Below are 12,045 nucleotides of genomic sequence, written 5' to 3' on the forward strand. Positions count from 1 at the left end.
TCCCAGAGCGACTGGGAAGCTTCTGTGGATGGGGACTCGCCTCGGGTCTCAGCCACGGGCTTCACCCAGGCCTGCCTGAACTAGGGGGAGTGGAGCCATGTCTCCACTTTCTAAAGATTCCAGCCTATGGCCTGTTGTGACTTTTTTTTTTTTTTAGGGGCGGGGCAGGAAGTGGTGGTTCCTAGCCTCAGACAACCGTGAGCTCTTTTCTTCCGCAGTCTTGACAGACATGTCTATTGTCATAGCAACGTTGGCGTCAGGAGGAAGGGGCCATGGGTCAGTGATACCCAGAGCCATAGGGAGGGCCGGTTGTAAGATATCGGTCTTCTAGCTCATTTCATCTTCATTGAGGTTTCCAGGGATGGGGAAGATTGGTGACAGAAGTAAATGTGATAGGGCACTAGTCTTTCTGATATCAGAATGCCCAGGACAGTCAGGCTAGGCACAGATGTGTTATCCGTACCAAAGTAATTTAGAAGAATTTCCTAGAACGTCTGCATTAAAAAGAGCAGCAACTGTGGTGTGGCAAGGGCAGAAAGAGCATTTAAAGTGTACGTGACAGAGTTAAAACCCCAGCAGAGCTCATCTAAACTTCATTTCCACAAAAGGCTAAGGCTTTCCCACGTCTTGCCTGAGTCCTTCCTCACGATGGACCATACACCTGTGGGGTGGGAGCTGGCCTATTGCTTTGTCTTTGACACTCAGAGCCCGGCTCCCAGGGATTGGAATCTGTTCATGTAGATTATATGTTTCTCCTGATAGGCTGAGTAGTTGGGAAACAGTGTGACATTAACACCAGTTAAACCAGCCAGCAGGGAAGGATTCTTTTTGAGAAAAACAAGCCTCTGAATTCCACAAACCCCTGGACTGAGATACTGAATGCAGGGGTGAGAACACACCTGAGAGACGGTAAGTGCAACTCACCTTTTTTTCCTATGGTAGTGACACAGGAGAAAGGGAACACTTTTGCCCATTTTTCACATCCCCACAACTGCCGAGCAGCCTAGGTATATAGTTCAGACCACCAGAACCAGCCTAAGCTGAGCATATCATGGAAAACCCCCCAGCATTCTCTACATGATTGTGTTCCCCTAGTATCTCTCTCCAGCCTGTCCTAACGGGCTCACAGCTGCCCTTGGATCTCGTCGCCGAATCCTCCCAAAAGCATTTTTAATATGCATCCTGCCTGAAAATGTAGTCTGAAACGTCTTGGACCTCTTAATCCAGTAATGAGCTTCATTGGTTGGTGACTGGAAACCCTCCTCAAGGCTTCATCCTGCAGCCCCGGATTGCTCCCTTCTCCATTAACAGTTGGCGCTCCAGCTCCAGCAGCCCTTTCCTTCCTGATGCAGCTACACACGGAGGCCACCGGTGAGAACAGGATCTGTCACCACGACTGCCCAGACTTAGCCTGTCATCCGACAGTTTCTGCGAGTGCAGTGCCCTCAGATAAAAGCAGCCTGGCTGTCAGCATTTAAACTCTCTGTAGCTTCCAACCTCCGATCAGACCACAGGTGGGAAATCGAGAACAGAAGGTGAGAAAACAGATTTCACATTCACATGATTATTCTTGTTTATTGAGGTCTGTTTATTCTCAACGGGTGCTTTTTCCTCCAAGTAAATATCCAAGTAAATAGAGCAGGCGTAAATATCTATAATGAATAAATTTATTGTCTTACAAAAATCATTGTCTAGAAATATGGGAATACAAGAAAAGATATTTGCAGTCAGGTGTCTGGTGGTCAACAGCCAGTACAATTCATAAAGGGGGAAAATCAAAGATTCCAAACCCACATGACAAATTCTTCCTAACAGATGTTAAAGCTTTTAACCCAAAAGGTTTGTGTTTTCAAGCATGTTGCAGAGGATCAAGGATTTATAATTAACACTGATTCATTGTCACTGAATGTTTATAATACCACTTTGACTAGAGAGGTACATGATATATGAAGCACAGTCAAAACTTAATACATTAGATTGTTACAGAGGCAAATAATATATTTAACATTGTCTTAGTACTGTAGTGTCTAAGGCACTTTCTGTAATGTCAGTTTGATTAACTAGCAACCAAAAACAGAATGCTAAATGTTCACTGTAACACTGTCCCAAGGGGGAGGGGAAAGGAGAAATCAAAAAGGAGTCACATCCACTGGCATGTCAACATTCAGGCAGGTGGCATCTGTTCTCGAGGTTCTGTCAACCTCATCAACAAACTTGGAACAAGTCTCGGACACAAAACCAATATTCCCATTTTGGGCTCAAAGCAGCGGCTGAATTTGCAAGGTCAGCATGAGAGCCTGGCTGGCGAGGGAGGGTATCGCCCGAGCTTCTGCTCCGGGGCCTGCAGCTGCTCGCTCCAGAAGCGAGGAGCACACGGGGGAAGCCGGGGCCTCCGGAGGCCCTCCTGCAGTCACTGTGATGGCTGCCCCCAGGGCCTCAGCTGGGTGGTGGCCGCTGTTCTTCCTATGCACAGACCGGGCCGAGGACAGTTCACGTGAAGAGAGGGGGCACACCACGACTCGAGGGAGGTAGGCATGGCCACCCCACACGGACGCCGCTTCCCCACATCCAACCCACCCCTCCTAATCTCTCCAAAGCCCCTTTCACAGTTTGCTCACTGAAATAGTGTTGATCATTATTTTGAAGGAAATGAGAGCTACAAGTGCAGTTTAGGTTCCACAACGTTCTAAGAGACTTGACGTGGCTGAGGAGGCAGGGGCCACATGAACACAGAACTAAGGTTAAGGTAGCTGTCCGTAAGACAGAGCATGCAGAGCGACTGGGCAGCAACCCCGGGGCTGCCCCAGCGACCGGCAACGGGGTCTAGAGTTTGTTCGAAAAAGGGGTCTCTTCTTAACATGTATTATAAAACGGTCTCTTGATGGATATATGGAAAATAGACGCAATCATGAGACGATCTGTTTAGTATGTGTAGGTCTTGTGTATATATATATATAAAAAGGGGAGCAATTGTACCTAAATCTGAAGCAGGAGACAGTCGTGTAGGCTGCAAGTCCTTAAGACACAGTTAATCTCTCAGGAGTCGTGCGGTTCGCCGGTCCCCCAGATCTGCAGGGGGCCCCCGAGGCCGGGGCGCTGGGGGGCTTCCTGCCTGTCCCTCGGTATCGCCTCCGCCGGCTTCCTCGGATCTACTCAGACTGGGGCGGCTGCGTCTCATTGACATCACTGGTCTTACTTTCTGTGTCGTCATCCGACAGCTCCAGGGAAGCGCCCTCGATGTGCAGCTGGCGCCGGCCAGATCGGCTGGCGGAGAAGCTGATCGGGCCTCCTCGCCTGGAGAGCAGAGAAAGTGTGTGGGCACGACCGCAGCAGCTCGTGGCTGGCAAGCCGTTCAACCGCCTGACGACTCAACTTCCAGCCCTTCCTCAAGACGCACCAGCTGGGGTGGTGGGCAGATCAGGAACAGCTCCGTGCTTTCCCACCTCTCCCACATCCGCCTGCGGGACGTCATCCTGGGAGGGCCCCGGAGCCCTGGGGGTGGCTGGACTCAGCCCCCTGCTCACCATGGGCCAGCCTCTCCCCAAAGGGTGGAGAGTAAATGCTCTATTTAGGCTTTGTGGGCCACCTAAGGTCGCTGTTGAACACTCTTTGTCTTTTTACAGCCTTTATAAATGTAAACACCATTCTTAGCTCCCTGGCTGTACAGGAGAGCAGGGCGCAGACAGGATCTGGCCCATAGGCCACGGTTTGCCAACACCTGTGCCAAGCTTTCCTTCTGGGGGAGAAGGTGTAGCCTTGGCTCCCCGTGTTCTGCCCTCACCCGGGACGCGGACAGACACCTGGGCTGGCTCCCAAGCCTCGAGCCGTGTATTCGCACAGCCCACTAGCAAACGCGGAGCAAATGAGTGGGCCTGTTGCTCCTCCATCCTCAAGGACTACTGACGGTCAGGGATCCTGAACAGCTAAGCAGGCAAGAACGAAGAGCTGGACAGGAGCCTGAGAAACCACTGCACCCGGAGCCCATGGACGCAGCTGTTTGCAGGCTCTGGGTGTGACCTCACGGAGGCCCGGGGCACTCACCTCAGCCGGTTCTTCAGCGTGCTGACCTCGCGGCTCAGGCCCTCGTTGGCCTCGGTGGCGTCATCCAGTTCCCGCTGGAGTTTGCGCCGAGACGCGTTGGCACGTGTGGCTTCTTCCTCTGCTTCCTCCAGCTGCCGTTTGAGCTGCTTCATCCTGGCGTTGGCCTTCTCCATCTCGGGGAAGTTACACGAACCAAGTCACACCAAACCGGTGAATCCAAATTTGGCATCGCTGCATCCTGAGAGTGTCAGCATAGGCCTCTGCCCTGCCAGCCACGCGAGTGCACACACGAGTGTACCCACACACACGGCAGGCATATACACGTGCGAGTGCACTGATACACAAGACTGGGGCCTGGCCCAAGGCCTTTTGACCAGCCTGCTATTCTCAGCAAAACCATGTCTATGCAGCAAATTATGCTAAAGGAAACTTAAAAAAAAAAAAAAGCACACCCGCTTTTCATCGCTGAGTTTTCTGCAGAAAAATGACAGTTTAGTATCTTCACACGAGTGCCCTATGGGACTGCGAAAGGGAAGGGCTAGTCCCGCAAGACGCAGAAGAGCCAACAGTGTGGACAGTCTCCAACCCCAGGAGATGCTCCATTCATTTTACACCTCTGTTCAACACAGGTGTGTTGACGTTCTGTTTGATTCAAGTACAAAGCCACTCTGGAAGACCTGACAGGAGAACTCAGCCTGCCCACTGGATCCCTCACTCCTGAACCACAGAGACTGGCCAGTGCCCTGCGGGTCCAGGTCACACCCACCCAGAACTGCCCTCGGTGTTGCTAGGCCCTGAGCGTGGGGGTGAGAAGGGAAGGCCAGGCTGGGTGCCCGACTGGAGCAGGGGAGGAGGAGAGGGGGAGGAGGAGAGGAGGAGAGGAGGATCTGGGCCAGAGGCAGTGGATCCTCAGCTCCAGCCACGGCGGCAGGTCTCAGAGAGGACCGAGAGCCAGAGGAGAACACAGCCCCCACCCAGGTTTTAGCCAGTGCAGACCTGACCACAGTCCAAAGCCCTATCAGCACATGCCCTTGGCACTGAGAAAACAGATGCCTGGACGCAGACAAGGAGGACCACTCGGGTTCCACATGCCGTACATTTGCTTTCTCTTCCCTTTTCATTCAACAATGTATCCACCCCTCCATCCAGCCAACATTCAGTGACTGCCAGCTGTGCCCAGAACTATTCTAGGCATTCAAGAGATGACAGTGGGTGAAACAGGCAGAAATCTCTGCACTCATGTAGCGTCCATTCTAGTGGAGGAAACATGATAACTTTAAGGTCAGTCCAGGCCTCACACTTCAAGCCTTCCTGACGTGCTCTTGCCCACTCCGGGGCACTTGGGGGGACTCACGGGGCAGGGCCAGGTCCTAATCACCTCTGTATCCCCAGCACCCGGGGGTGAGTGGCAGGAACAAGGAACAGCACATGTTTGTTGAAACGTTAGAATGAAGAGTTGCAAATAGCTCTTCCTCGTTCACCTAGTCAAATGGTTAACACGGCTGGTTTTGCATCCGTCTCCTTGCTACAGCATTTAGAGTGGAAGACGTGTTCCTCCTACCTGCCTTCTGCCCTTACCTGTTCTTTATACTGGTCGGCGTGGCGGCGTTCATCCTCGACCTGCATGAAGATTTCCTTCAGCTTCTTCTCGGTGCGACGGACTAGTTTGTTGGCGGCTGCTCTTTCCCTGTGAAAATGATCAACACGTTAGTTTTCCCAATTCTTGAAATGAATATTTTTTTTAAGTCCTTTTCTCTGGAAGATGGCATTTGTTAGAGTGCTTTCCGGGACCTCTGTATCATCGTGATCAATATGGCCCAGAAACGTCTCCCTTCTGGTCAAACTGTGGATTGCCTTTAATGTATTCTAATGCTTGACAGGTAGAAAAACTGCATTATTCCTTCACCACGTCAATCACTTTGTTTAGTGATCTACCAAAGATCAAATGTTACATACACGCTACCTGTCACGTATTTGAGTGTAGAGTTTTTGAAGACAAAAACCTTAGTTGGTTACTCTAATCTCCTAACTTTTCAGCCTGGAAAACAAAACAAAGACTCAATTTATTAGGCAATGGTTTCAATTTAAAATTTACTGACTACGTACGAAGATGCTAGAGCAGCTGACACTGAAACAACGCCCCCATCCCGCCACGCTTCACGTAGGAGTCAAAGCACCATGTTTCTAGACAGGCCTCCACTGTCCCACATGAAGCAGAGGTAGCTTATTTGTAGGACTCCACTGAAAACAGAAAAAGTTCTTTTGTTCCTCCACAAATGTTATGCAAAAACGATAGTGATGGAGTCAGCTGAAAGGGCGAGTCATGTTAATTACAACCAACAGCAAACAAACCCTTAACTGTTAGAGTTGAATGCAGGGGCAAGTCTGGGATGCCGGTTGCAGAGGATGTCAGGCTCTGAGCACAGACCCGCATTTCTGGGCTCCAAGCTCCCTGACAGGAGGGTGAGCTGAAGGGCTGCTCTAGCTCTGGCAGGCTGTGATTCCTATCCTCATGGATTTGTAAATGCCGGCCAAAGGCTGTGTTGTGCAACTCCTAAACTTAGAGCGGTAACGACAACAACGGAGACTGTCGAGCAGCCCCTTCCGCAGGGAGAGAAAAAGCTTGTGTTTTTGTCATACTGCATTTCTTCTCTGCCAACAAATTGTAGCATTTCACGTGATGCCACCAACTCGGGCAATCGACTTTGGGTAGAGATGTAAACTATGGAACCAGGAAGTCACAGGGCACAGTGCGATGAGCCCTCAGCTGTCTGGGAAGAGCTGACAGGCGAGCCCAGCGTACCCTGAGGGCTCACACCACCACCTCTCTGGTTACGTGTGTTCTTGTCATTCTTCCCCTGCCAAGGGAGCCCCCATGGGACAAGGGGCATGTCTGTGTCATCTCTGACTCACAGGCTAAAACCTGGACCTGGTCTGTAGCAGAGACACTGTAAAAACCTCTTACTTGGCCTCCTGCTCAAGCTGCTCCTCCAACTGCCCAATCTTGGCTTCCAGGGCTGAGATGGTGGCCTTGAACTTGGACTTGACAGCACCCTCCAGCTCCTGCAGCTTGGCCTTCAGCTCCTTGTTCTGCCGCTCCAGCTGCTGGCGCGCGTTGTCGCTCTTCTGGGCGGCGCTGCGCTCGGCCGCCAGCTCTGCGTTCAGCGTGTCCACCTGGAGAGGAGATGGGTCAGTCGTGCGGGGACGGCGCGGCCCTCCCTGGGGCGGCCGCTGCGTGCCCACCTGCAGCGTGGTCTTGCGGAAGCGGTCGTTGAGCAACTCCATGTTGCTCTGCTCCTCTTCAAGCTCCTCCTCCAGCTGTGCTATCCGTGCCTCCAGACGCCGCTTCTCATCCAGCAGCGCAGACCTGCCGGGCGAGGAGGCAACAGCTCAGAACCGGTCTCCACGGTACGGGAAACTCGAGGGCACCTCCACCCACCCTGCTGCTGGAAGCCGAGCAGCACTGTTGACTTTTCTCTTTCCTCTGTTCCCACCCCAATCCGCCATGCCTAGCTGGTTACGCTTCCAAACACACCGCCCACTTCTCTCCATCCCCAGGCCTACCACCCAGGCCAGGCCCCATCATCTCTCGTCTGGACCGGTGTGCAGCCTTCCCGCTGACCGCCCTGCTGCCTTCTCCAGCTCTTCTCGGCAGCCAGTGTCAGCTTTAAAAGTGCAAAAACATCCTGGCATTCCCTAGCTTTTCTAGTGCACCGAGATCAAATGCCAGGTCCAAATGATGGCGTGCTAGAAAATGACCACGATGAATACTCAGTACAGTAATTGAATGGAGAAAGCAACCTCTTAATTGGGAAAAAAAAAAAAAAAGAAGGGCTTTTAATGAAAAATGCATCCAGGGTAAGGTAAGTCTAAGGAATGTGCTTGTCAAACGTAATGAATCTGAAAGCGAGGACTTGCATTGCAAGGCTGTGCACCCTGTGGAAACCAGGCTGGTTCTGAATGTCTTTCCTGCACACCTATGTGGGCATGACTGGCACAGGGACGTGTGACCTGCCGGGGTTGTGCAGCCAGCCAGGGGCCGAGGCAGGCAGCCCGGAGGCTCAGCATCTCGTGCTCATCTTTCCAGACTTTGAACAGATGAGCAAACCAACTACTGACTCCTAGGTGCCAGACGACCCCCATGGCTGTCTCAGTGCCACGGGCGTGCCCCAGGGGAATGTGCCCAGTGCCCATGAAGAATGGGGGGGGGGCACCACCGATTGTGGGATGCCCGTCCCTTCCCACCTGTTGCCAGGAGACTCACTTGCCAGAGGCGCTGTTGGCGATCTCATCCGCCAGCTCATCTCTCTCCTGCTCGGCGTGTCGGCGGGCTCGCTCAGATGAGGCAAGTTCCTGAATAAGTTCAGACCGTGATGGAAGCTCTGGCTGGTAACAGTTTCCTCAAGGGTGAAATCCGACAGTGCCTGTAGCTGCGGCCACCTTGCTTGAGGCACTAAGTGTGCCTCCAATTGCAGTCAGACTTGAGAAATTACCCATCAACTTCTCTGACGTCAGCCAGGTAGAACAGTGTCAAAGTATGACCACTTTGTTTGCCCAACTGAAGCAGTAAGATGGTCCAATACCATATTAAACGTGGATAGTGAAATTACACTAGGCTACAAAGATACTAAAATATAGTTATCTGGTCTTAGAGAAATTTCAAGGGCAGATATATTTTTTTAAACAAATGGATGAATAAGTAAACCAACCTCCTGCAGTTGAAGGATTTCTGCTTCCAGACTCTTCAGTTTCTTTTCACTCTCTTTGGACTGAGCAAAAATCTCATCCCGGGATGCACGAGCTTCTTCTAATTCACGTTGGTAGTCCTTCATCTGAGCCTAAGATTAAATAGGAAGAAAGTTTTGGGGTAGTGTCCATTCTTAGTTTTTAAACATGATATTTTTCTCCAGATTATAATATGTATGCATTTATTGTAAATATAAAAGTATGTGGAAGTGACAGAAATAAGACAAGAAAACATTCAGGCCAATATCCCTTATGAATACAGATGTAAAAATCCTCAACAAAATAGTAACCAGTTGAATCCATCAGCATATTAAAAGAATTATACATTGTGTGTATTTATACACCTTTATACCCCACCATCCAAGTGGGATTTATCTGAGGAATGCAGTGTTGATTTGATATCCAAAAAATGAATTAACTATATGATCATCTCAATAAATGCAGAAGCAGCATCTGACAAAATCTAACACCTTTTCAATATAAAAACACTCAATAAACTGAAGGAAACTCTGATAAAGGGCATCAGTGAAAAACTAACAGCTAATATACTTAATGGTCAAAGATTGAATGCCTTCCTCTAAGATAAGCAATGAGACAGGGATGCCTGACCTCGCCCCTTCTGTGTAGCACTGTAATGGAGATTCTAGTCAAAGCAGTTAGGCCAAGACAAAGAAAGAAGAGACATTCAGATTGGAAAAGAAGTAAAACGAGCTCAATTTGCAGACGATATAACCTTACATATTGAAAATCTTAAGGAATCCACTAAGAAACGATTAGAACTAATAAACGAGTTCAGTGAGGCTGCAGCCTCACTGATCGATATATATATAGTCAGCTCTCCATATCTGTGAGTTCCACATACGCGGATTCAACCAGCAGTGGATCAAAAACATTCAGGGGAAACAAATTCTCAGAAAGTTCCTAAAAGCAAAACTTGAATTTGCCACATGCGCAGCTATTTATATATCGTTCACCTTGTATTAGGTAGTGTTATAAGTAATCTAGAGACGATTTAAAGTATACGAGAGGATATGCATAGGTTATATGCAAATAATAAATACACCATTTTAGCAGGGTACTTAGGAAGGGAAGGAGAGACCTTTTTTTTCTCCCCCCCACCCCACCTTTTTTGGTTGTGCTGCACGGCACGTGGGATCTTAGTTCTCTGACCAGGGATTGAACCTGTGCCCCCTGCAGTGGAAGCGCGGATGCCAGGAAGTCCCAATACAGCATTTTACATCAGGGACTTGAGCATCTGAGGATTTTGGTATCCATGGAGTAGGGGGGGTCCTGGAACCAATCCCCCTTGGATACCAAAGGACAACTGTACAAAAATCAATTATATTTCTATATACTAACTATAAACATTCTAAATATTAACAAAGCAATTACACTTAGCATCAAAAAGGATAAAATTTAGCTAAAGTATAAGACTTGTACATCAGAAACTATAAAATAAAGCATCGTTGAAAAAAAATTAAAGAATAGCGAAATGAGTGGCATGATAGCCATGTACTGTTAAGATGGCAATACTCTCCAAGTTGATCTTCCAAGTCCAAGTCAACACAATATAAGAATCCAAGTGGGGGGCTTTGGGGGTTGGTGGGGGGAGGCAGAAATTGACAAGCTGATCCTAAATGGAATTGCAAGGAACCCAGAACACAGTCATGAAAAAGAAGAACAAAGTTGGAGAAGTCACACTTTCCAACCACAAAACCTGCAGAGCTAGAGTAATCAAGACTGTGGTACTGGTGGAAGGACAGACATAGAGATCAATGGAATACGACTGAGAGTCCAGAAATAAACACAAGTCTGTGGTCAGCTGATTTTTGACAAGAGTGCCAAGACAATTCAAGAGGGGAAAGACGAGTCTTTTTAACAAGTGGTGCTGGGACAACTGGATATCCATATCCGAAAGAATGAAACTGGGTTCCTATATGAAACCATATAACAAAAATTAACTCAAAATGGATTTAGAAAAAGAGCTAAAAATATAAAACTCTTAGGAGAAAACACAGGACTAAATCTTCAGGACTTCGGACAAGGCAGTGGTTTCACAGACCTAACAAAAACAGAAGAAACAAAAGATAAATTGGACTCCATCAAAATTAAAAACTTTTGTGCTGTAAACAATACCATTGAGGGAGTGAATAGATAATCTAGACAATTAAAGAAAGTATTTGGAAACTGTGTATCTCCTACAAAACATCCAGAATGTATACAGAAATGTTACAACTCAATTACTGAAGACAACTCAAAAGCTTAGCAGAGGACTGAAAGACATTTTTTCCCACATATGATATTGGCCAATAAGCACATGTAAAGCTTTTCAACATCATTTGTCATTAGGGAAACGCAAATCAAAACCACAATGAAGGACTTTGCTGGTGGCGCAGTGGTTAAGAATCTGCCTACCACTGCAGGGGACACGGGTTTGAGCCCTGGTCCGGGAAGACCCCACATGCTGCGGAGCAACTAAGCCCATGTGCCCCAACTACTGAGCCTGTGTGCCACAACTACTGAAGCCCACGTGCCTAGAGCCCGTGCTCCACAACAGAGAAGGCACGCAATGAGAAGCCTGCGCACCACAACGAAGGGTAGCCCCCGCTTGCCGCAACTAGAGAAAGCCCGTGCGCAGCAACGAGGACCCAACACAGCCAAATATAAATAAATTTATATTAAAAAAAACCCACAATGAGATACCACTTCATACGCACTGGGATGGCTATAATTAAAAGATGGACAATATAGCAAGTGTTGTTGAGGATGTAGAGAAACTGGAATCCTCATACGTAGCTGGTAGGAATGTAAAATGTCGCTGTGGAAAGACCGGGCAGTTCCTCAAAGTTAAACAGAATTACCGTATAACCTAGCAGTTCCATTCCTAGGTATATACCCAAGAAAATTGAAAACACACATCCGTACAAATATGTGTGAACGTTCACAGCAGCAGTATTCATAGTAGCTAAAAAGTCAAAATAACTCAGATGCCAACTAATGAATGGATTAATAGCATGTCCAAACAATGGAATATTATTTGGTAATAAAAAGGAATGAAGTACTTATTTATGCTACAACGTGGTGAACCTTGAAAACATGCTAAGTGAAAGAAGCTGGTCACAAAAAGCCACATATTGTAGGATTCCGTCTTGTATGACATGTCCAGCATAGGCAAATCTAGAGACGGAAAGTAGATTAGTGGTTGGTCAGTGTTGGGTGTGGCAGATAGTGTGGAGTCACAGCTAATGGGCACAGGGT

The 12,045-nt window shown here is 48.5% G+C and overlaps 1 protein-coding gene across 7 annotated transcripts in view; it reads right to left on the reverse strand.

Annotated features, from left to right (window-relative positions):
• Positions 1-1,649: 1,649 nt before the first annotated feature.
• The window catches only part of MYH10 (myosin heavy chain 10), a 134,389-nt gene continuing 123,993 nt past the window's right edge, over positions 1,650-12,045 (reverse strand). For 6 of the 7 annotated variants that reach the window (XM_030861445.3, XM_060290958.2, XM_060290957.2 and 3 more), the window contains 7 exons: positions 8,751-8,879; positions 8,306-8,394; positions 7,285-7,408; positions 7,007-7,215; positions 5,620-5,728; positions 4,042-4,214; positions 1,650-3,294 (listed from right to left, as the gene is read on the reverse strand). In XM_030861445.3, coding sequence (XP_030717305.1) covers positions 3,150-3,294; positions 4,042-4,214; positions 5,620-5,728; positions 7,007-7,215; positions 7,285-7,408; positions 8,306-8,394; positions 8,751-8,879 — 978 coding nt within the window. In that variant the 3' untranslated portion in view covers positions 1,650-3,149. Of the gene's footprint in view, positions 3,295-4,041; positions 4,215-5,619; positions 5,729-7,006; positions 7,409-8,305; positions 8,395-8,750; positions 8,880-12,045 lie in introns of all 7 variants that reach the window. The other variant, XM_060290956.1, reaches the window with a different exon arrangement.

This window comes from Globicephala melas, chromosome 20 (assembly GCF_963455315.2).
Source record: "Globicephala melas chromosome 20, mGloMel1.2, whole genome shotgun sequence".
Taxonomy (NCBI): Eukaryota; Metazoa; Chordata; class Mammalia; order Artiodactyla; family Delphinidae; genus Globicephala; species Globicephala melas.